Source organism: Strongylocentrotus purpuratus, unplaced genomic scaffold (genome assembly GCF_000002235.5).
Source record: "Strongylocentrotus purpuratus isolate Spur 01 unplaced genomic scaffold, Spur_5.0 spur5_scaffold_20, whole genome shotgun sequence".
NCBI classification, from domain to species: domain Eukaryota; kingdom Metazoa; phylum Echinodermata; class Echinoidea; order Camarodonta; family Strongylocentrotidae; genus Strongylocentrotus; species Strongylocentrotus purpuratus.
This window is the reverse complement of record NW_022145606.1, coordinates 21,884,411-21,905,939: the sequence shown is the minus strand read 5'-3', so window position 1 is coordinate 21,905,939 and position 21,529 is coordinate 21,884,411. Positions and strand designations below refer to the sequence as shown.

Genomic DNA, 21,529 nt, shown 5'->3' with positions numbered 1-21,529 from the left:
TTGATAAAACACGGGAGTCGCTAGAGGGCGCGGTAAATTCTGAATTGTTTTGAGACAGTTTCTTTCACGATGGGATTGCATGACCAGGGACCCGTTTCACAAAGCCTTTTTTCAATGACAAATGGCAAAAATCAGTGACAAATCTGCTGATAACCAATCAGAAGCAAACATTTCAGTAGCTTATAACACAAACTGTCATTTGTCACTGATGACAACTTTTGTGAAACGCCCCCAGAACTCAACTTTATCTTTAATTGTGCCTTTATTGAAATTAACTGAAGGATAGAGTCAGCATGCTTATTTATAGAGCTTAGCAAGCATCTTGAGCTGCAGGATCTTGATATCTGCCGCTCCGAGATCCATCTTGACGATGCCATCTTCAGCGTCGATGTTGATCAGGGTACCGGTGCTCTCACGGTCATCACCCATTATCACCTTCACCTTCAAAGACAAAAAAGAGAGAGAGTATTGATAATGTTTTAGTTTCAGTCACATCAACTTTGGGAAAGAGAGATGACATTGTACGAATGATGCATGCATGCATGCTTGGAAATCACTTCACAATCTAGCTCCACAATTTAAGTCTGTACTCAGAGCCACAAATACGTGTGGGTTCATTATGTAAGTGGGACACCATAAATGTCACAAAGTGGGTCCCTAACTTATATATAAATTAATAATATTTTTAATAATAAATTAAATGTGCATATTAAAGAGATGAAAAATAACAGAATCACCAATTACATGAAAATAATAGAAAAATTGGATTTGATATCAAAATTGAAGTGAGCTAAAGAGTGTAAGAATATATTTTACTATACATTAAATCATTAAATCGACCGTATTGTGAGAAATCGAAAGGAACTTACTCTGTCTGTTTTGCTTGGCATGACTGGTTCCAGATGAAGAGCTTTCACTGTGACTACTCTATCCTCGCCATCGGGAAGATACACAGAACACAGGGGACCCTGATTGATAGATAAATACACAGATCGATAGATAAATCATTTCATTATTAAAGGGGAAGTCCACCCTGATATTAAGTTGGTTTAAATAGAAGCAGGGAAATGGGAGAAACAAAGTAGTGAATCTGATTAGAAATAAGGAAGTTATGAATTGTTAAAGGTATTACAAAGTTTTGGTATGGGGTCATGAATTTGGTTTAAATGAACATATTGGAAGCATATGCAATTCTACAATACTCAATGATTGTTGTCGCGGTTGAAATTTAGTCTAAAGTGATGAAATTGTAGATAATAAAGTCTTTATGTTGTATAGCTCCTTCTCAAGGTTAAGATATTAATTTAGCCTTAACCACTTGACTGCTATTGGCTTAAAACGCATTCATACCGCCTGTGCTACAGCATTTTTGTACTGTACAAAAACTGTACACTGTACACAAAAAATCTGGTATTTTTTTGGAAGAGGGCCGTCTACTGTTCAAGACCTGTGTAACAGCATTGCAGTGCCAATTACACAATAGGGCTAGGCCTTATGCAGTGCTACGGTCTTGAAAGTGCAATGCACTAAGCACATACATGTACGTGGTGCGCAGTCAAGTGGTTAAACAATGTTTCTTGACAAAAATCGACCGATTTGCTATTCCCGTTTGGAAATTTTATATCACAACTGCATATTCTGAGATTTTCAATGGTCGCAGCTACCATCAGATGGCCGTATAAGCTATTTGAAATTTATCAAAATTTACTGGGAGCACCGGTAAATTTTTTTATTCAATTTTTCTCGATGGGTAGAAGGAGTGGTTCTGAGAATCTGTATTTTGCTGCAATGTAAAGAGATAGAGAAAAGACGAACCTGGACACTTCTGATGACGCCCTCCTTGAAGATGAGCGACGGGTCGTCATGGGAGTCCTTGATCCTCACCATGATGTCTTGAGTATGCCAGTCACTCTGGGCGGGGTGCATGATGTCACCCCCCGGTGTCTGGGGGTTGTAGCCCAGGGGGGAAGGAGCCATGGGCGTGTTGGCAGAGTATCCCAGGGGGCTGGGATTGCCCTGGTAGCTACCGGGTGAAGGGGTGTGGTAGGTGCCTGATGGGGACGGGGTGGCCTGGTAGGAGCCGGGGCTCGGGGCAGGCTGGAAGCTGCTTGATGGACTGGGCGTGGCTGTAGCAGAAAAAAATATTTATTTATCTTTCTTCTACTTTTATCTCTTTCTTTCCCATTTTTTGCTCCTTTCTATTCTTTCTGTGTAACCTTTTTTATGGATGTGTGTGTGTGTGTGTTGATATGTGCGTACTTGTATTATGCAAGTCTTCCACTTTTATTGTTAATTTATGTTCATTATCTTGTTATTGTTTGTTGCAGGGCCCCAATTACAAGCAGATTTCTGCTTCTAAGGGATCTTGAGTTAAATTGAATTGTTAGTTTTCTGGCCTAGACAATAATCATAAGTAACATCATCATTATGCCCATGGTCATTATTTCGATCATCATACCTAAATGTAATTCAGCACCATTTGTATTATCCTTCAGGCTAATTTCTCCTTTCTTACTTTCCCAATTTCAGAATGCACCTTTGAATAGTTTACTAGATAGATGGTGCAATCTAAGTGCATTATATCATCATCACTGTCAACATCATAATTATCACCATCATCTTTACACCACTATCATCACCACCATCACCATTGTCATCATCATCTCCATCACCATCACCATCACCATCACCACCACCATCACCCCCATCATCATCATCATCATCATCATCATCATCATCATCATCATCATCATCATCATCATCATCATCATCATCATCACCACCACCACCACCACCACCACCACCATCATTATCATTATCATCACCATCACCCTCACCATCACCACCACCACCACCATCATCACCACCACCACCACCACCTTACTCACGTTGGTAACTGCCCGGTGACGGTGACTGCGTCTGCCCCCCATAAGGAGAGTACGTAGACTCGCTCCCGTACATCCCAGAGGAGCTGTTGGGCGTGGCGGGGGTGTAAGGTCCCTGGCCTGGCGACTGGGGCTCTCCAGAGTACCCTGGAGTGCCGGGGGTCGTGGAGCCGTAGGGCTGGGGTGAGGGAGACGACTCATCAAAGCTGAAAAAGAAGAACGTCAAACGAGATTAGCCGATCAGATATGATCAAAAGAAAAGTTGTCAAAGAGGTAAAACATAGACAATAGATAGGATTAGGGCAAGAAATACTAATTATTTAAAAACACTTTCAGACCACGAAATTTTCTTTTCTAGAGCTTCTAAAATTGACTTTTCTTTACGCTTTTAAAAACAATCATATATCCGGCTGCTGCCAGTGTTGTTAATGATGATGCTGTACCATCACTATTACTACCACTGCCACTAACACTACCAATACCATCATTTCTTCTAGAGCTTCTAAAATTAACATTTATTTTCTTTATGTTTTTTTAAACAATCATATAGCCGGCTGCTGCCAGTGTAATCAATGATGCTGCTATACGATCATTACCACTACCACTACTACCACCACCACCACCACTAACGCTGCTTCTTCCACAACCACCAACACAACTACCACGAAGCGGGAAAAGTATTGCTCCAAAATACCTCTCAGACCTCCTTGTAAAATAACAATCAGTGAGAAGTCTGAGGTAAGCACAGAAGGACTTGTATGTAGTACCTCACATTTCTACTAAATTTTACGGTAAACATAGTTTTGGTCATGCTGCCCCTGAATTGTGGAACAGCATCCCTTGTGATATTAAACATACAGATACCATGGATAAGTTCAAGACATCCTTAACTAGATGGAACTTCGACTGCGCGCAGTCGAAATGATGCCTCCGTCATAGAGCAATTTACAAACCAAAACAGAAGAAATTTTTCAAATTCAAGTTCAATTGTAATCCATTAACAGGTTCTCAGAATATCGTGATTACAAGCAATTTCTCATATACATATATGACCCTTTGATCTTTGACCTCATGACCCTAACATCTACTCAGTTCATTGGCTCCGCAAGATGTCCCGAGTTAAATAGTAATCCATCTGTCAGTTCTAATGAGTGTGCGTTCACAAGCTATTTTTGCATACATAATGAGCCCATGACCTTTGACCTTTGACCTCATGACCCAAGAATCTACTCAGTTCATTGGCTCTGCAAGATACATACATGATCTAAGTTTGGCAGGAATCCATCAATCTGTTCTAATGATAATGCGATCACAAGCTATTTTTGCATACATAATGAGCCGCATGACCTTTGACCTTGACCTCATGACCCCAAAATCTAATCAGTTCATCGGCTCTGCAAGTAACATACATGACCTAAGTTTGGCAGGAATCCATCAATCGGTTCTTGAGATAACGCGATCACAAGCTGTTTTTGCATACATAATGAGCCCTGTGACCTTTGACCTTTGACCTCGTGACCCCAAAATCTAATCAGTTCATCGGCTCTGCAAGATACATACATGACCAAAGTTTGGCAGGAATCCATCAATCGGTTCTTCAGATAACGCGATCACGAGCTGTTTTTGCATACATAATGAGCCCTGTGACCTTTGACCTTTGACCTCGTGACCACCAAATCTAATCAGTTCATCGGCTCTGCAAGATACATACATGACCAAAGTTTGGCAGGAATCCGTCAATCGGTTCTTCAGATAACGCGATCACGAGAACGGGACGTACGGACGGACGGACGGACAACCCGAAAACATAATGCCTCCGGCTACTTCGTAACGGAGGCATAAAAATGCATCTCTTTAATAAGAGGTGAATGAATCCTACACATAGGTCCTTCGGTGTATAATTTGACCATGCAGTACATTTTCTTTTCTTTTTCATTTTTCCTACAGCGCGTAGAGATGTTAACAAATGTATTATGCGCTTTGTAAGAACTGTACTATTATTATCAATATTATTACCTCATCGGTGTACTTGGAGCCGTCGGATCCCATGCTCCTGACCTCGAGGGGGTCATACTGCCGTCACGTGACGGGGTCATCGAGCCATAGTGAGGGGTTCCACCTCCTGTTGTTACAAAGACACACAAGGTTCAGGTAAACATTAGCTTGAAGGCAACAAAAATAGAAATTATTCCTCCAAAATAAGAATGGTTGGCAGGTATGTAATGATCATCCTATCCTGTAATGATGTTCGCGAGACATACATGTGTGTGCTAGAACCATTAAAATACTTGTTCAAGCTAAATATCAAACGTGATTTGTCATCCTTCTCCCATAATCTTACCATACATGTTCCATGTTTGTTTGTTTGTTTGTTTGTTTGTTTGTTATTGTTTTTTTGTTGCTTAGTCCCATATACTCACCATCATGAAGTGGTGTTTGCGAGCCGTACATAGGAGTTCTAGAACCACTGCCGTACATAGGAGTCTGAGAGCCATACATTGGTGTGTTTCTGCTGTAGGCTGTTGTCATTCCGCTACGGACCTGGTCACTACAAATTAAAATTAAACAGCAAATCAACATCAAAGAACATTTTTCTTGTAAGATATTCTTTTTTTTCACTGTCTTAGTCGTATAACATCTGTGTACCATTTATCTGTATTTCTTCCATACCCCAGGTGGAGCAGTTTAAGAAATAAAAAACAAACATTTCAAACATCTTTGAGCATTTCTACAGGTGTGCTGATTCATCATTATCATTATATCTTTAATGCAACCCGAATTTCAAGTTGGATTTCAAATAAAAAATAAAAAATATATAACAATGGTATAAATAATGTACATTAAGTCAAATAAACTGTAGAATCTGATACATAAGTATTTGAATAACCTAGTTCAGTGGTTTAATCTCTTGACGGGGAATGCTAAGGTTGTGGGTTCAAATCCGTGAGAAAGGCATTTTATCTACATTGCAAGACAAGCAACTGAAACAGGAATGACTCTGACAGGGTGCTCCTTTATTCATTGCATACAAATCTTCAACAGATGCTTTCAACTTCCATGAGTAGTAGAAAATCTCATACCAACGTTACTTAGTCAATGTCATATTTTTTTGCTCCAACATCATCAATGCTATATCTGTACTTACCTAACAATGTTCATTCTGCCCCTGTCGACATTGATGGTCTTACAGGTGGAGTGGAGCTCAATACGGGCCGTCGACTCGGTGGCGTCCTTCACGATACCGATATGACCTTCAGAGAAATGAGAGAAAACATTTTACGTCATGGTCGAAAAGCAGAGAGCTCTTAGTGGAGGTCATCAACCCATTATATGGTGTAACCCTGACAACTTTAAATACAACATTATACATGTGCATAGCAGACATGAGATGGACAAACTGGTAGAAGTTGAAATACATCTGGTCCTTATGAAAAGTGCAAAATCACTGGTGAAAAGTCCAGGGTGCAGTACACTTAAAGGCATCGTTTAACAACTACAAATCTAAGATGCATGGCCCGATGTGTTATCAGTGTCTGTGATATGGTATATTGAAACCCTAAAAAAATTGTTCAAAATGTTCATGGAGTGCCTCAAAAAAGTAAGAATCTTTGAGTGACCGGTTTTACCATACTCATTTTCCCCAATAGACTGTAGTGTTATGAAAACCATTAGGAAAAAAAAAATTTAATTTCGATTTCCAATCATAAATATCTTGATGATCAGACGGGCGATTGGCTTGTAAAAGTCATTGGATTCCTGACTGACCTAAAGGTTTATAATTATCATTGCAGCATGAGCTAAATCCAGAATTTTGTTTCAGAATCTGAGACAAAGTTACCCGATCCCTTTAATATCGTCTGTATGGAGCCAGACAGATATAAATGAGGCCTTAGCACATTGATGGTGAGGAGGTGAATGACAGACTGGGATTGGACGTACCTTTGAAGGGTCCCTTCGTGATGCGCACCGTTTGACCAATCAGCTCCCTATCTCTACCGACACGCCCCCTACCACGCCCACCACCACCAGGACCACCGGCTCCAGGTCCTTGCTGCTGACCTGTCAAAACAACAAACCAACACAAAATTTAAATAATTAGTCAAAACATGTATCATTTGCAAGCTTCTAAAGTGCAGAATTATAATTGAATCCAATGAGCAGGGTAATTAAATACCATAATCGCTTTGCTCGGTTAACTGGGAAAGCGCTTCATAATAAACGGTCATTATTATCATTATCAAGGGCAATAGAAGGACATGTCGACATTTCATCTCACCAACTGTAAACTTAACTGATATGGACATTATACAGTGATACTAGAAGATATCACCTTGTCAACGGTGATATTAAGCACTTTTTCAATTCTTTTTGATAAAATGACCAATATATAACAAAAAAGCTGTATGAACGACTTTCACAGATACACTGTAGAGAGAGCCCTCTTATGTCTTCAGTGCTACCTTTATAATGTCAAAAATGATCATGTGATACGAGGGCTCCTTGATGCAAAAAAAAAAGGAAAAGAGAGTGTTTCAAAGAGAGGAAGGTAGGGTTGGGGTACTCACCACCGCCACTGGGATGCATGGGGCTTGTGATACGTGGGCTCATTGGGGTAAAACCAGTTGAGTAACCGTCCGTTTTCTGGAGAGAGAAGACAAAAATACAGTATATGTTAAAATCTATCAAACATTGATTGTGATACTAATATATTCATGTAGTCTTCTGATACATAATGAATTTAACTCCTTCTATTTTACCCTGACTTTTCCTTCTTTCCTTATTTTTCTATGCTCGTTACTCAGCCCTATACATTTTCTACCAAAATTGTTGGACACCTGTCACTTATTTGCTATGTTGAATATATTGTGTAAGTTTTGTTGGATCCTGTGAGAATTCATTTTCTATCTTTACCAGAACTCAAGCTCATCAAGCAGGTAAATTGCATTAAAGGTATACTCTCATCCTTGCCCTAAAAAAAAGAAAGAAAAAAAATCTTGAGGCAATCTTACCCTTGATCCACCGGCCAGTACGATGTGCCTATTGCGCACCACAAACACTCCTCCATTCTCAGTCATAAGACGAGAATGCAAGAAGGCATAATTCCTGTAGATGTGTTTCACTTCTCCTTCTCTGCCCTGTGACAAAACAAAACAATGTCTTTCTATTAATGTTAATGATTTTTATGCCTCATGATGTATATTAATAAATCAGGGGATTCGTGGTGAAAAAATGGCATCTAACAACATTCCCCCCTTTCGAGTAAGAAAATTGGGGAAAATTAGGAAAAAAAATAGGGCAAAATAGGGAAGAATAGAGAAAATAAGGGGGAAATCAGTAAAATCAGGATAAAATCGGGAAGAAGAAAAAAATCAGGAAAAAATCGGGAAACCAATTTAAATCGGGTTTTTATCAGACCTGATAAATTCAATTATCATTAGGTTCTACAACAAATAATAAATTAAAGCATTGTTCAGATATGATGCAATAAAATCACAGATTTTCTTATTTTTATAATGATATAAAGTGTGATATGTTTCACCTTTCTTTATATTATAACACAGAGCTCAGTGAATATGCACAGAACCTTCGTTATATTTATAAATATATATTATTTTCATACCCTGTTCACACTTACCGAATGAGGGCCATCAATGACCTTGACGATGTCCTTGACCTGCAGGTTGTTCTGCTCTGCGTCCAATGCCACGGCGTGTCTCGAGTCTTTCTTGCGAGTCACAGCCTGCGGTTTCACTTGCACAAGCTGGAAAAAAACAGTGATGGAATTTTAAACACAATGACATTCATAATAGGCTTGAGTCGGTACGGTCGATCACACCGGGACCCGACCATTGCCGTCGGGTCCCGGTTTCGTTTTTTGAGAACCGACGCTCCGAAAAAAATAACGAAATATGTAAGAAATTGCAGTTTTGCACACCACTAAAATCAATCCACCTTAAAACTTAAGTATTTAATTGTTACCAATCATATTCTAGCTCATCCTGAATCAATCCGAACTGCTGATATAAATATGGGTTGCAAGGCAGTTCGCCCCATGGGGTTGTTGTTGCCAGCTACTAGCTAGCTACTGTACTGGCCGGGTCTCCCGGCAGGATTAATAAATCAGGTTGAAAGAAACATTAATGTTTGAATAATAAAACGGCTTTCTAAAAAGTACTTCTTTTCAACTTACCGATCGAATAATTTTTAAAAGACAAAATAAATATTTTTTCTTTGATTTTGAACACCGCATGCTCCTTTTAAAAGCTGAAATTTACTTGGTAATCACAAGAAGTTTCGATACGGATAGCAAGGCAAGTTCAGACTAGTCTCGGAAAAATGCGCAGTGCTCCACGTTAGCTGTAATGCGTGCCAGAACGAACCCAAACAAAGACGTGATCGTAACGAGAAAAAAATCATTAAAAACTACGAGAGCACAATTGGAAAGACAACTACTCAAAATTATCGTAAGCAGATACATATAACTTGGAGGAAGAAAACAATAGTTATCCAAGAAAAGCCACATAAATAGTGATATTGAAGGAGTTACTATAGGTACAATCATTATTGGAAGGGCCTGCTGCAATATCCGAATTACACGTGTTTAAATTGAACACGAGGCTATACGAGGCAAATACCGCCCTCTACGGTAAAAAGCAGTATAACAAAGGATTCAAGTATTTGCAGCAGGCCCCTTGCGATAAAAATGTACCTAGTTACTCCTCGATTATCACAATTTCTGTGGCATTTCTTGGGCGATTATTGAATTCTTTGTCCAGGTTATCTATCTGATTATGGTAATTTTGAGCAGTAGTTGTCTTTCCAATTGTGCTTTCGTAGTTTTTAATGATTTTTTTCTCAGTTACGATCACGTCTTTGTTTGGGTTCATTCTAGCACGCATTACAGCTAATTACAAGGAGCACCGCGCATTTTTCCGAGACTAGTCTGAACTTGCTTTGCAACAGCTATCCGTATCGAAACTCTTGATTACCAAGTAATTTTCAGCTTTTAAAAAAAAGCATGCGATGTTTAAAATAAGAGATAAATATTTATTTTGTCTTTAAAATATTATATGATCGGTATATTGTACAGAAGAAATTTTTAGAAAGCCGTTTTATTATTCTAACATTCATATTTTTTGACCAGATTTATTCAACCTGCATAAATCAAAATGGCGGCTCGAATGTTGTCTTTCTATTTCTGCCCCAGTTTTTTTACTTTTAGAGGTTTGAAAATGGCACTAAACATCGCCAATCATGGATGAAAATAATGTCAAATGGAAGAATATACCGATCTGAGCCGAGGTATGCATGTGTTGATTTATTTGATTGGTAAAAAAGGTCACTTTTAAGGGACATACTGATTTTATGCGCTTTTTATAGAGGCAAGTGACAAATCCTGCAAGCTGATTTCGGGACACCGGGTCCCGATCGGTAGAAGGCCGTCGGGACCCGGTTTATGAAAATCCCGACATGACTCGGGCCTAATTCATAATGACCTACTACACTCAAGACTGCTTTAGCGACCACCCGTATGGAAAAACAATCTGTCTATAAAGAAAACATTTTATGAATCCCTTGAACATGGTTTCTCATTGAAACCTGTACTAAAGGAACCTGTACATAAAGACCATCTGCCTATATAGGACACTTTTCATCACTATGAACATGACAGAAAAAGAATATACAGTTCCTCATTCTACCCTCAACAATTGCTGTGGTAGACAAAGGAACATCCCTTCACTGCTATTATGTAAAAAGTGTAGAACAGGTGAATATGCATGTGACACCTGTTCTACACATTTTTACATAATAGCTGTGAAGGGATGTTCCTTTGTCTACCACAGCGATTGTTGAGGGTAGAATGAGGAACTGTATATTTTGTCCTCTTTCTTTGTCCGTCATGTTCATAGTGCATGTTTCCCTTGAGCGGTCTTTATAAACAGATTTCATTTCAATATCTTTTTGGTGATGGGTTTTGGTGTTACTTGAAATTGCTGAACAAAGACCTGTTTGTTTGTTTGTTTGTTTATGTTTGATATCAAGCGCAAAAAAGTTGTGATTGATATCAACTCTTTGTAAGACGGGGCCCTCGTCTTGATGTTAGGGGTTCCATGTCAGTATACAGTATTAAAATAATAATTCAAATCATTAAATGTGATTTCAAATCTTACCTTGTTATGCATGTTGAGGACTTGAAAGGTTTCTTTTTCCAACCTTACAATTGATCCGACCGTCTGCGGACTGAAAAAACATCAAACAGAAAAACATGTAAACAAATTAAAAGTGTGCTGTTGGTTGAGTGAACTTGCGTACAAACCATTACAATTGTGTTTACCCTTCCAGTATTATTTCTTAATTTCTGCAACTAAATTGATGGATGGATTCAGCACTTTCTATCGAACAAAAACAATACAAACTTGCTCCTATACATGACTAGGGTGTACTTCTTTCATCTAAAATCCTAATTTCTGAAAATTACATTTAATAACTGATTTATTTGATAGTCAAAAGAGATAAGATGGGATTAAAAGTAATTTGCGAAGGTTTTTCAGACCTTATTTGAAATTGTATAAAATAGTTATTTCATTTCACATATTCTATTGTCTTTCAACTTTGTGCTACATCATGGATCTGAAGAAACAAAAACTTTTTTTGTGGACGTCGTCAATGATAGTTGCTACATTCAGTCTGATTTCATGTGTTAGTTGCATACTCACTCGAGCTGAACCAAGTCACCCAATTGGAACTGTCCCAGAGAATCCACTCCTGTGCTCATCTCCTGGCATAGCTGCAGATCCCGAGGTAATACTTTCATCTACACAGAGATAGATGAAGAGAAAGAGAATGTGTGGGGTGATGATAATGAGGTAGATAGAGAGAAGGATAGAGAGAGATAACAAGCAAAAGGGAGACAGATATAGACACACAGAGAGAGAAGGGGGTGGGGACAGATATAAGAAAGAATGAGAGGGGAGGAGAGAGAAACATAAAGAAAGGTTGTTAACCATTAGTTCAGATATTCTGAGAAATTGTCACAATCACTATCCCAACCACTACCATTACTGTAAATACATGTACATGTATGTCGCTCATACCACCATCCCTTTCATTGACATACACCAAAACCATCATCACCATCATCACCATCATCATCACCATCATCATCATCATCATCATCACCATCATCATCACCATCATCATCACCATCATCATCATCATCATCATCACCATCATCATCATCACCATCATCATCATCATCATCACCATCATCACCATCACCATCATCACCACCATCATCATCATCATCATCATCATCACCACCATCACCAGTGTTTCTTACCTCGTGCATGGTGAGATCTGAGAAGACAATAGCTAGGTTATCCTCCACCCTAACCACCAGGCCGGTGTCTCCCTCATAGCGACCAGCAATGACCTTCACGTGATCTCCAATCTTGAAATGCTTCCTCAGCTCGTGCGCTGGAAACTCTAAGGTATCCTTTACAAGAAAAGGAAAATAATACATATATCATGATAAGAACGACATTTTTAAAGGGACCATTCCAACTTATAATCTCCATAACTCATGCTGAGAAAATCAGGCACAGATAATATGCTCAATTTCACCTCAGAAACTATTTTTTTGTGATTTTGGTGACGTTTTGATAGTCAAAGATTCAATTTTTCCAAGCTGACTTTAAAGAGAGACTCCCAGTTTTCTTATCTCCTACAGGAGCTTTAAAATCCTTTCGAGTAGGAAAAGCCTTCTCTCATCCAGAAATCCTCCTATTTGGAAGTCCAGGGCTCCTGTCTTATAAAGAGTTGTGATTGATCCAAATCAATCACAAATTTGCAGTCCCTTTCTCTTTTGTACACAGCGGCGATTAATATCAATGGCAAATAAGTTGCGATTAATATCAACTCTTTATGAGACGGGGGCGCTGGTCAGTATTACTATCACATGCCGTCTGGATCTTGCCCTTTAGATGAATCAACCGCAAATAATTTGCCATTGATATCAACTCTTTATAAGCAGGCCCTGGATAGTATTACTATCACATGGTTTCTATCACATGCTTTCTATCACATGCTTTCTAGATCTTACCTTGAGGTCTTCGTGTTTGGGCAGGACCAAGATGGTGTTGCCGTCGACACTCTTGACTTTGCCCTGGAGATGGATCAATTCACCTTCCACCACCTCCACGTTGTCTCCCGGAGCAAAGCTGTGGCTCTTCTCCTTGGAGGACTTGCTCCTCGCTACCACTGCAGCAACAGTCGGTAAGGCTGGTTCAGGAAATGACTTGAGACACACTTGTAACAATAATAACAATACTGATCTGAGCTTAATACAAAATATCATCTCTAAGCGCCTTACTTACGTATCGTATTTTCACAGGGATTAATTTTCGTGAATTTTGTGAGTCACTTTTTAATCGCATATTTAAAACGCAAAAATGTTTACAGCAGGTAATGTCCTATTTCACAATCAGTAGAGTAAGCCCTGCCGCATGAACCGTGACCATGCCATGTGGCACAGTTTGAGATCAAACTGATTGTAATGGGGCACTTCAATAGATTTTTTCATTTATTTCTCCCCAAATAATTCTTATATTATGATGACATGAAAATAGAAAGATATACAAATCATTGGAAGTGGTTGTGGTTTCGGTTTTACAGAAATTTAACAACTTGAACCTGTGAGATTCATATAAATATATATCTTTACGTAAAATGATAGGCTTATACTGTACTAATAATAGCAAAGACAAGGATACATTCTACATCGATGTCTTCTGGTTTGTCCTCAAACCTTTCCAGCTCTGATAGTGTCGGTTTGATGCCTTCAGCGATCTGTGAGGAATACAATCAAGATAAGCAAACTAAACAATGTACCTTTGAGTTCATCTTGTCAATGTGGAACAAATTTGAGGGTTTGGTAGTTTCACAGAAATGAGTTGGGGTCTGCAAAATACATGTATTCCTAAAAGTTATGAATGTGTATTAAAGCCCAAATGTACTACTTATAGCTACTTGCTCCCTCTTCTTATGTTAATTGAGAGCTGAGTTGATGAAATAGCCACCTGTCAGTGCCCTTGCAGGGAGGTCTAATCCCTCCTGGTTAAACTAGTGCAGATAGGCTTTAAGACTTTGATTTACTACAATTGCACCAATATGCCTTTACATAAGAGTGGACCTCTGCTGTTATTTGATGATTCGAGCCAAGCATAACTTGGCATAACACGAGAATGAAATCATCTGCAAAATTTAAATAAATGAATATGCATTCCTAAAATTCACAAATGTGTATCAAGACTTTGGTTATCAAAATAATTGCATCAGTATGCCTAGACTCAAAAGTAGAGCTCTGTTGCTCTCTGATGATTTAATACACAAGCCCGAGTATACCTTGCCATAAAATGAGAAACAAGAAATCATCTACAAAGTAGTAATTTTACTTACGATAGCACTCATAGCAAAGGTCTTGAAGAGGAAGCCCTTCCTGCTGTATCGGTTCCCTTCAAACACCAAGAAATCACCATCGGACGTCACATCACCGCCGATCCTACGAATAGCCTCTATGTCGAATAGCTTCTGCTCCGGGCGTCGTCGCTTCCGCTTCTCGGCCGCGGTTGCGGCGGTGCGTTGGATTCCGCGAGGGCGGTTGTAATCGATGCGGGGGAGGAGCTTGAGGATGACCTGGTTCTGGGTCTGGTCCACGTAGTCTACTTGGCCCAAGTCGTCTTTGTAGACTCCTCGCCTGAACACCCATAAGAAATTGAAGAGGAATTGGTTTATGATTTGTGAAATAGTAAATTCAATTCAATTCAAGTGAAACATTTATTTTCTTCCATTCAATTTGACAACATATTTGACATCTGTTCAAACAACACAATTTATACGTAGGAACATTCATATAATTAAAGAACTTGTATTACAAGGAAGAAGGCGCGAAGCCCGATGAGCAGAGCTTGTAATGGGTATGCCCGAGTAAGGACGAAGAATGGGGACGTCTATGATCTCTTGAAAGTGTTGATGGTTGTTTTACCTACCTGCTCAGAAAGCATCTACATGTATGTGCTTGTAAGTTAGCAACCAGGGGATCGGCAGCTTAAGTCCTCTCTGAGGGACTTGGTAATGAGGATTTATGCCTGCCACATCAAAGGGCACTAGCGCATCGCCTGAGCTATCGCGCCTCACACTAGAGAAACGGTCAAAAGAAACTTACTTGAGCCTGACCCATGCTTTGCCCTTGAGCATGGCCGTCTCCTTGACCACTTTGAGGACATCGGTCATCTCCTTGATGGGGACCATCTTCTGTGTCCACTGACCGATCCTCAGCATCCCCACGCCGTTGATGGCTTGCTTCACATGAGTCTGCTTGTAAGACTCGATGTAGACGTAGCCCTTTAACCCCTCAACGGCCACGATGGACTTGATTTGAAGAGGCTGCATGAAAAGGGAAAAGAGATTTAACCAAAAAAGGTTGTATTATTAAAGGGATCGTTCAACAATGTTAAATCTGAGATGCATGGCCCCACGTGTTATCAGTGTCTGTGATATGGTGGAATATTGAAGCCCCCCCCAAAAAAAATTGTGCTTCAAAGTGATCAAGAAATGCCTTCAAAAAGTAAAAAATCTTTGAGTGACCAGTTTTACTCATCATCCCCAATAGACTGTAAAGTTATTAAAAAAACGTTTGGAGAAAAAAAAATGAAATTTTGATTTCCAATCATAAATATCTTGATAATCAGACAGGCGATCGGCTTGTAAAAATCATGGGGTTCCTGACTGACCTAATGGTTTATAATTATGATTGCAGCATGAACTAAATCCAGGATTTTGTTTCAAAATCTGTGACAAAGATACCCAATCCCTTTAAAAAATAAGGTTGCAGTATGGTAAAGATGAAAATAATTCTAAATTTTCAAATGTAGCATATCTGACAGGAACACAAGACGTCGAGGATAAAATTTAGCTGTTATTCCTGGGCCAATGATATCACTTTTCTGGATTTGTAATCTGGTACAGAGCAAACACATTGTGTACATGAAGTTAAGAAAAATGTGATACATATTTATATTTATACCGTCAAATCTGTCTATAGCGAACGCCCACAAAAAGGAAACACAAAAAGTGGGCTTTGTACACAGGTTCCTTTAGTACATATTTCATTGAGAAACCATTTACATAGGTAACAAAAGATGTGGTCTTTGTAGACAGGTGGTCACTAAAGCAGGTTTGACTGTATATATAATAAGAAAAGAAAATGATTACAAAATTAACGTTAAACATTCATTTGAGCGCTTCTAAGAGGCATACAACAAAATGTACAGAATTATATTACCTCCTCCGTATTCTGGTACGCAATGAACTTCCTCATGAGTTGGATTGCGACCTCTTTCTCCTGACCAATCGTGCATTTGACCATCCATAGATTGGGGTCTCTGTAAGCAGTGAGATGGGATGAAACAAAATTACACCAGTCTTTGTAGATACACAGAATCCAAACCAAATCATTTGCAGATTTTCTGCCAATTTTGGTAAAACTATTAAACTAAAGCATCGGTGGAAAATGCAGAGCATTACATAAGGCCTGTTGGTCATAACACAAAGGGCTAATCCTGGTGATTGACAACAACTGTTATTGGGTAAAGACCCGAATGGTGTTGTATTCCCTATGAGAGCCCACTACTATGTGTCTTTAACTCTTATTACACAATACTTAAAGATAAAGTTTAGTTCTGGTAAAAAAAAAGAAAATGAATTCTCACAGAATCAAATGAAACTTACACTGAATGTTCAAGATTACAAATAAATGTCATTTGCAAAACAATTTTGGTAGAAAATGTAAACTGGCTGAGTAATGAGCATCAAAAGATTAGGAAATCTAGGTTAGTAGCCCCGACACCATTTGTGTAGTCCCATACCATACATGCCAACATTTGAAAATCAGAAATCTGTACAAATTATGCTATTTAAAAAAAAAAGAGGAACAATCCTAACTCTCCTATTCAATACTACAGACAAATTTGTACAGGAAGAGGAACACCTGCATTAAAATGATAATTATCTTCTCCCAAAAAGAGGAATGTTCCTCTTTAATCTGAACAGTTGGCATGTATGCCATACACATCTTTCTGTGTACAGTGCTTGTTACTTTACCAAGACTGGGCCAAATTTATTATGATTTTGATGACTTTAGAACTTTGCAGTACACACCAATACTTACATGCTACATGATCAACTTTATCTGATCCATTCCACACCCTTTTTTTTCACAATGCAATCGGATGACCAGAACTCACCTTTATCTTTAAATTTTACTAACCTAAAGAAAATTCTTCATGGCATATTCACGATTGTGTAAACACCCCTTGATAGACTTTGTAGAGTACTTACTTCACACCAGGGAGGAGTCCTTGCTGTGTAATAGAGTCGGGTAGCTCATCTTCATCTCTGTATGATGTACTCGTACCCTCAGCATACTTTCTCTTGTAATACTCCTCTAACTCGTCTTCTTTCTGGGTGCTACAAAACAAACAGAGAGAAAACATTGCATATATTGAATAAGATTTCATTTTATGTTTATTTATTCCATATACATACATTCATAAAAAGATTATAAGTTAGATGTATGAAAATGGCATGGTGTTTTACATGAAGGGGCTATATTTATGCACAGGTTCCTTTTGAAATAGAAATTTCAATGCAAACAGAAAATGTTGCATTCTTTACAGATGGATGCAGCATACTGCAAAGGTTGTCCACCTAAATATTGTGGACGGAGGTCCCCTAAACACGTTAATACCTAACAACCTTTTACAACATTCCATGTCTCAAGAACCTGCTGTGCACCCTGTTGTTATGATGGTGGAAAACGTATTTCTACATTTGGTGATCAAAAATAAATAAATTTATCCCTCATCAAATTATTCAAATAATTCAAATTAATCATATTATTGCAAAAATTGACAGCACAATAATATACTTTTTTGTATTATTTTCTTGATTATAATTACCTGAATAACTGAGTAAGCCGCCTAGCGCCATGCTGATCGCTGTCATTGTAATCTGTTGGAGCATTGTTGATCAGAGCTTCGGCTCCAGCCTCCCATTCATCTTCCTCGTCATCCTCCCCATAGTCATCATCGACGTCTGGTTCACGCAGAACAAGATAGAAATGGGGAAAATTAAGAAACTTGTACAAATACAACGTTCATATGGGCAAAGAAAGAAATGAAGTAAAAAAAATAATAGATACAGCATAAATATGCGGCATTGATCTACATTTGTAGTAAACTATTCTGAGGTGCATAAGAAATATTAATGTTGGGCTTCCTGGGAGAAGATTCAATTGTTGTAAAGAAATGTCTCCACCAAGTTGAAGGAAATGTGTACAGTACTTAGTAGGACTAAACTTGAATGCTTATCAGTAGGGGCAATAAAAGTGTTCAACACTTTGCTTCCTTTGTAAAGATCGCTTTCTAAACCTAGGTATTATCATGATCATAATTATCTTCAACTTACCCGCCTCATCAATGATAAAGCTCTCAACCTTCCTCTTCTTTGGTTTCTTCCTGCGATCAACCTCTTCATCATCTTCCTCCTCTTCTTCGTCATCCTCACTGCGTGGTTCGCTCATCAAGTCCTCCCCATCCTCCGGTTCCTCGTCACCATCATCGGCCTCTTCACCCTCCTCAGCTTCATCAGCACTTCCTGCTGGACTACCCTCCTACAGAGTGGAACATTCCATGAGATTATTTCAGGGTTGCTATTGCTATCGCCTTGCGATATATTCAGATAATTCAAAACTCCTGATAAGACATGACCATGACTGATATGTAAAAAGTAAAATTCTGTACACACATTACACTGCACACAACTACACTACACTGAACAAACTTATGCTAACTAGATGTTGAAGGTTGGTTGGTTGGTTTCTGACTGCAAATATTTTAGCATGTGTAAGCTTAAAAGAATTAAGCAACCAGGCGACAGACAGCTCTAAGTCCTCTCTGAGGGACTTGGTAATGAAAATTAATGTCTTACAGTTAAATTGCAACTAACTCGCATGCAAGCATCCTCCATAGGATATCATTTTGAGCCATATTATTCTTACAGTATTTTAATGTACAGTTGACTCGGCATAACTGTAAGTCGAATCTGTTGGGACCTCACCAAAAAAATAGTTAGACTTACATGTATGTAGAATTCTACTACACAGGAAGTATTTACATGTTCTGCATAGTTTGTTCCAAAAAAATGATCAAGCTTAGGGAAAATTTGGTAACTTTGAGTTATGCATGTACATTTGTAGGTAAACTGTGATGACTAATTTTCTTAATTGTGCATTATGATATCACTACAACACTTGTATTTCATTTTGAGATGGTAAACACAAAGGTTCCTAGATGAAATACTGTACTGAAAATAATGTCAATAAATTAGTCTGGACATTTACTCATCCTCATAGTCCTGTTATTATCAATACAAAGAAAAGAGGAGCTAGAATTTTGGGAACATAGTTTCAACTTCCAAGGGTTCGTTGAAGGTTGACAATACAGGTTTAACTTTTTCTTTTAACAATTTGTTTCATGGACATATCCTTGCCGTGGGACCTTGTTCTAACTTGGTATGTATCCACCGCTCTATGAATCAAGTGAGAGATCTGGCTAAAATAATGCCTTTAGATAGCAACTGAACTTGTTGAACAACATTTTTATTTCCATGATTAAAGCCAAAGGAAATTGGTTCCTAATTTCTTGTCCCCTCCTGTGTCGCTTTCCACAGCCAACCCCCTTTTCTCCCTTCTTTTTTTGTTCTACTCTTCTTCTTTTTCGTTTTGAATATACCAGGCAGTGCATTTCGAGCCTCTGAAAACAAACAAAATGCTATCATGAATGATTGTACTTGTCCCAATAGCAGCTTTGATCCAGCTCCGTTAAGCTACGGATGTCTTTTAACTGCACATAGCTCATTGTAGACCTTTTATTGAGACACCACATGTATATATATACACCTGCACAGCACCTACAATCAGTACTAGAATACACCCGACGGTGGCCTGTACTTATAGCGAAGAAGAAGAAGAAATTATGAAAGATCAAATAACATGGAACCTTCTTCGTATTTGTTTACAAAAATTGGAAAAAAATACTTTGTTCCTCTCAACCCAGTTACTGCATGTACAATCTGTATTTTTAAGACTGGGTAGATAAACCCTGGATTGGTAAACATTTTTATGTAACCCACAGCCACGCATTCTGCACTACGTTTTAAGTCAATTGAACTTATATCTTGGAAGACGACCGGGAGATCTACAGGACTACCTCACTCCTGTATATCGATGATGATGATGATGAATTAATTTGGTACCTGGAAATGGTAATAATTCAATAATTGCAGGTATTGATACTGAGGTGATTACCCTGGGAAAATAAGAGCCAATTATTATCATTACAACAATTATTATACAAGTAAATGTAAGTCATTGTTGTCAATGTCAGTTTGGCATACGTACCTCTGCATCACTGTCTTTCTGAAAGCTGTCGTCCCCCTCCTCCTCCTCAGAGAAAATGCTGTTCTCACTATCTGACATGGTGAAAGATAGACACCAACAAACCAACAAATCACCAAGCCAAGGGCTCGTCTTGTAAAAATCTGAAATACAAAAGGAAACATGAAAATGTATACCCGGCCCAGACATTGCATTGTGCGTGTGCGTCAAGACAGGTTGTGTATCCGGACAGTATATATAGTCTACATTTAAAAATTGAAGTTAAATGCCTAGATCTAGATCAATTGTTACTTATTATAGATCTAGAATTAGACAATATCATACAGAACATGAATATAAATATGATGGAGAGTGATCTTTGATGCAAATATTGTGCAACTCCAAGACCAAAAAAGGCAAAACAAAAGAAAAAAGCGACTGCTTTATTTTTAACAACAAGGCCTCAAGCGTCCAGACACACAACCCCCCCCCCCCCCCCCCATCACATTACTAAATATAGAGCCTTAGAGGTCTACTACCCTCAAGCTCAACTGCCACTGTCCATGTTCATATTATTTGTCACGAACTGAGTGAAAGTGAAGTTGTAAATTGCAATGACATTTGACCAAAAAAGATGGGCATGCAATTCAAATTCCAATCCAGAATTTACTTTTCTTTATGGCTTATGCAAAGGCAAAGCAGGCTGTGAATTAATGTGATGGGCTAAGCCTCACCTTAACATAATAATAATTATCATAAATTTGCATAATTTCTTATTTTTGGGATAAGGAAAACGGGCTTACGTGCAAGGAAAGGTCGAACCTAGTCTTGGATCTGAAATATCAAAGAGTTGATAGCTTCGCCAAGCCGATGCTGACTGTGTGCACCCCCGAACTTTCCCGCGATTGAGCTCTGGAATTGCGTTCAGCTCGAGCACCGCGACTATAAGTATAACACTATAGCACAGCCTGCCTCAGTCCTTTCCTGATGCACAGCTATACTAACTAACTAACTCAAAACCTGTATGGAGCATGTGCGTGCGCGCGCGTACGCTATTCAATACAAAACCTATGTGTAAATCGCGCCCGTTGCGGTGATCTCTTACGCGCGCGTTACCGCGTACGTACGTCTTTATTGTGCATAAAAAATG

The 21,529-nt window shown here is 38.7% G+C and overlaps 1 protein-coding gene across 1 annotated transcript; it reads right to left on the bottom strand.

Moving 5' to 3' along the window:
* Positions 1–214: 214 nt before the first annotated feature.
* On the bottom strand, positions 215–21,382 carry LOC592712 (transcription elongation factor SPT5). The gene is made up of 24 exons (XM_030993031.1): positions 21,183–21,382; positions 20,404–20,543; positions 18,411–18,615; positions 17,903–18,038; positions 17,283–17,411; positions 16,228–16,327; positions 15,109–15,329; positions 14,343–14,640; positions 13,658–13,733; positions 12,988–13,145; positions 12,226–12,381; positions 11,603–11,700; positions 11,057–11,126; positions 8,521–8,646; positions 7,895–8,020; positions 7,451–7,526; positions 6,825–6,944; positions 6,031–6,136; positions 5,306–5,433; positions 4,902–5,007; positions 2,889–3,091; positions 1,816–2,126; positions 870–968; positions 215–441 (listed from the first exon to the last, which is right to left on the bottom strand). The coding sequence occupies exons 2-24, from the start codon at positions 20,479–20,481 to the stop codon at positions 298–300; spliced, it is 3,270 nt and encodes a 1,089-aa protein (XP_030848891.1). The 5' UTR covers positions 20,482–20,543; positions 21,183–21,382; the 3' UTR covers positions 215–297.
* Positions 21,383–21,529: the final 147 nt, after the last annotated feature.

What these genes read in the sequence shown, in the direction of transcription:
- LOC592712 (XM_030993031.1), bottom strand. Translation starts at nt 20,481, where the DNA reads ATGTCAGATAGTGAGAACAGCATTTTCTCTGAGGAGGAGGAGGGGGAC. An exon ending in TACTGGCCGGTGGATCAAGG is followed by an intron (nt 7,527 to 7,894) that starts GTAAGATTGCCT and finishes TTCTCTCTCCAG; the next exon opens with AAAACGGACGGTTACTCAAC. An exon ending in TGCCAAGCAAAACAGACAGA is followed by an intron (nt 442 to 869) that starts GTAAGTTCCTTT and finishes TTGTCTTTGAAG; the next exon opens with GTGAAGGTGATAATGGGTGA.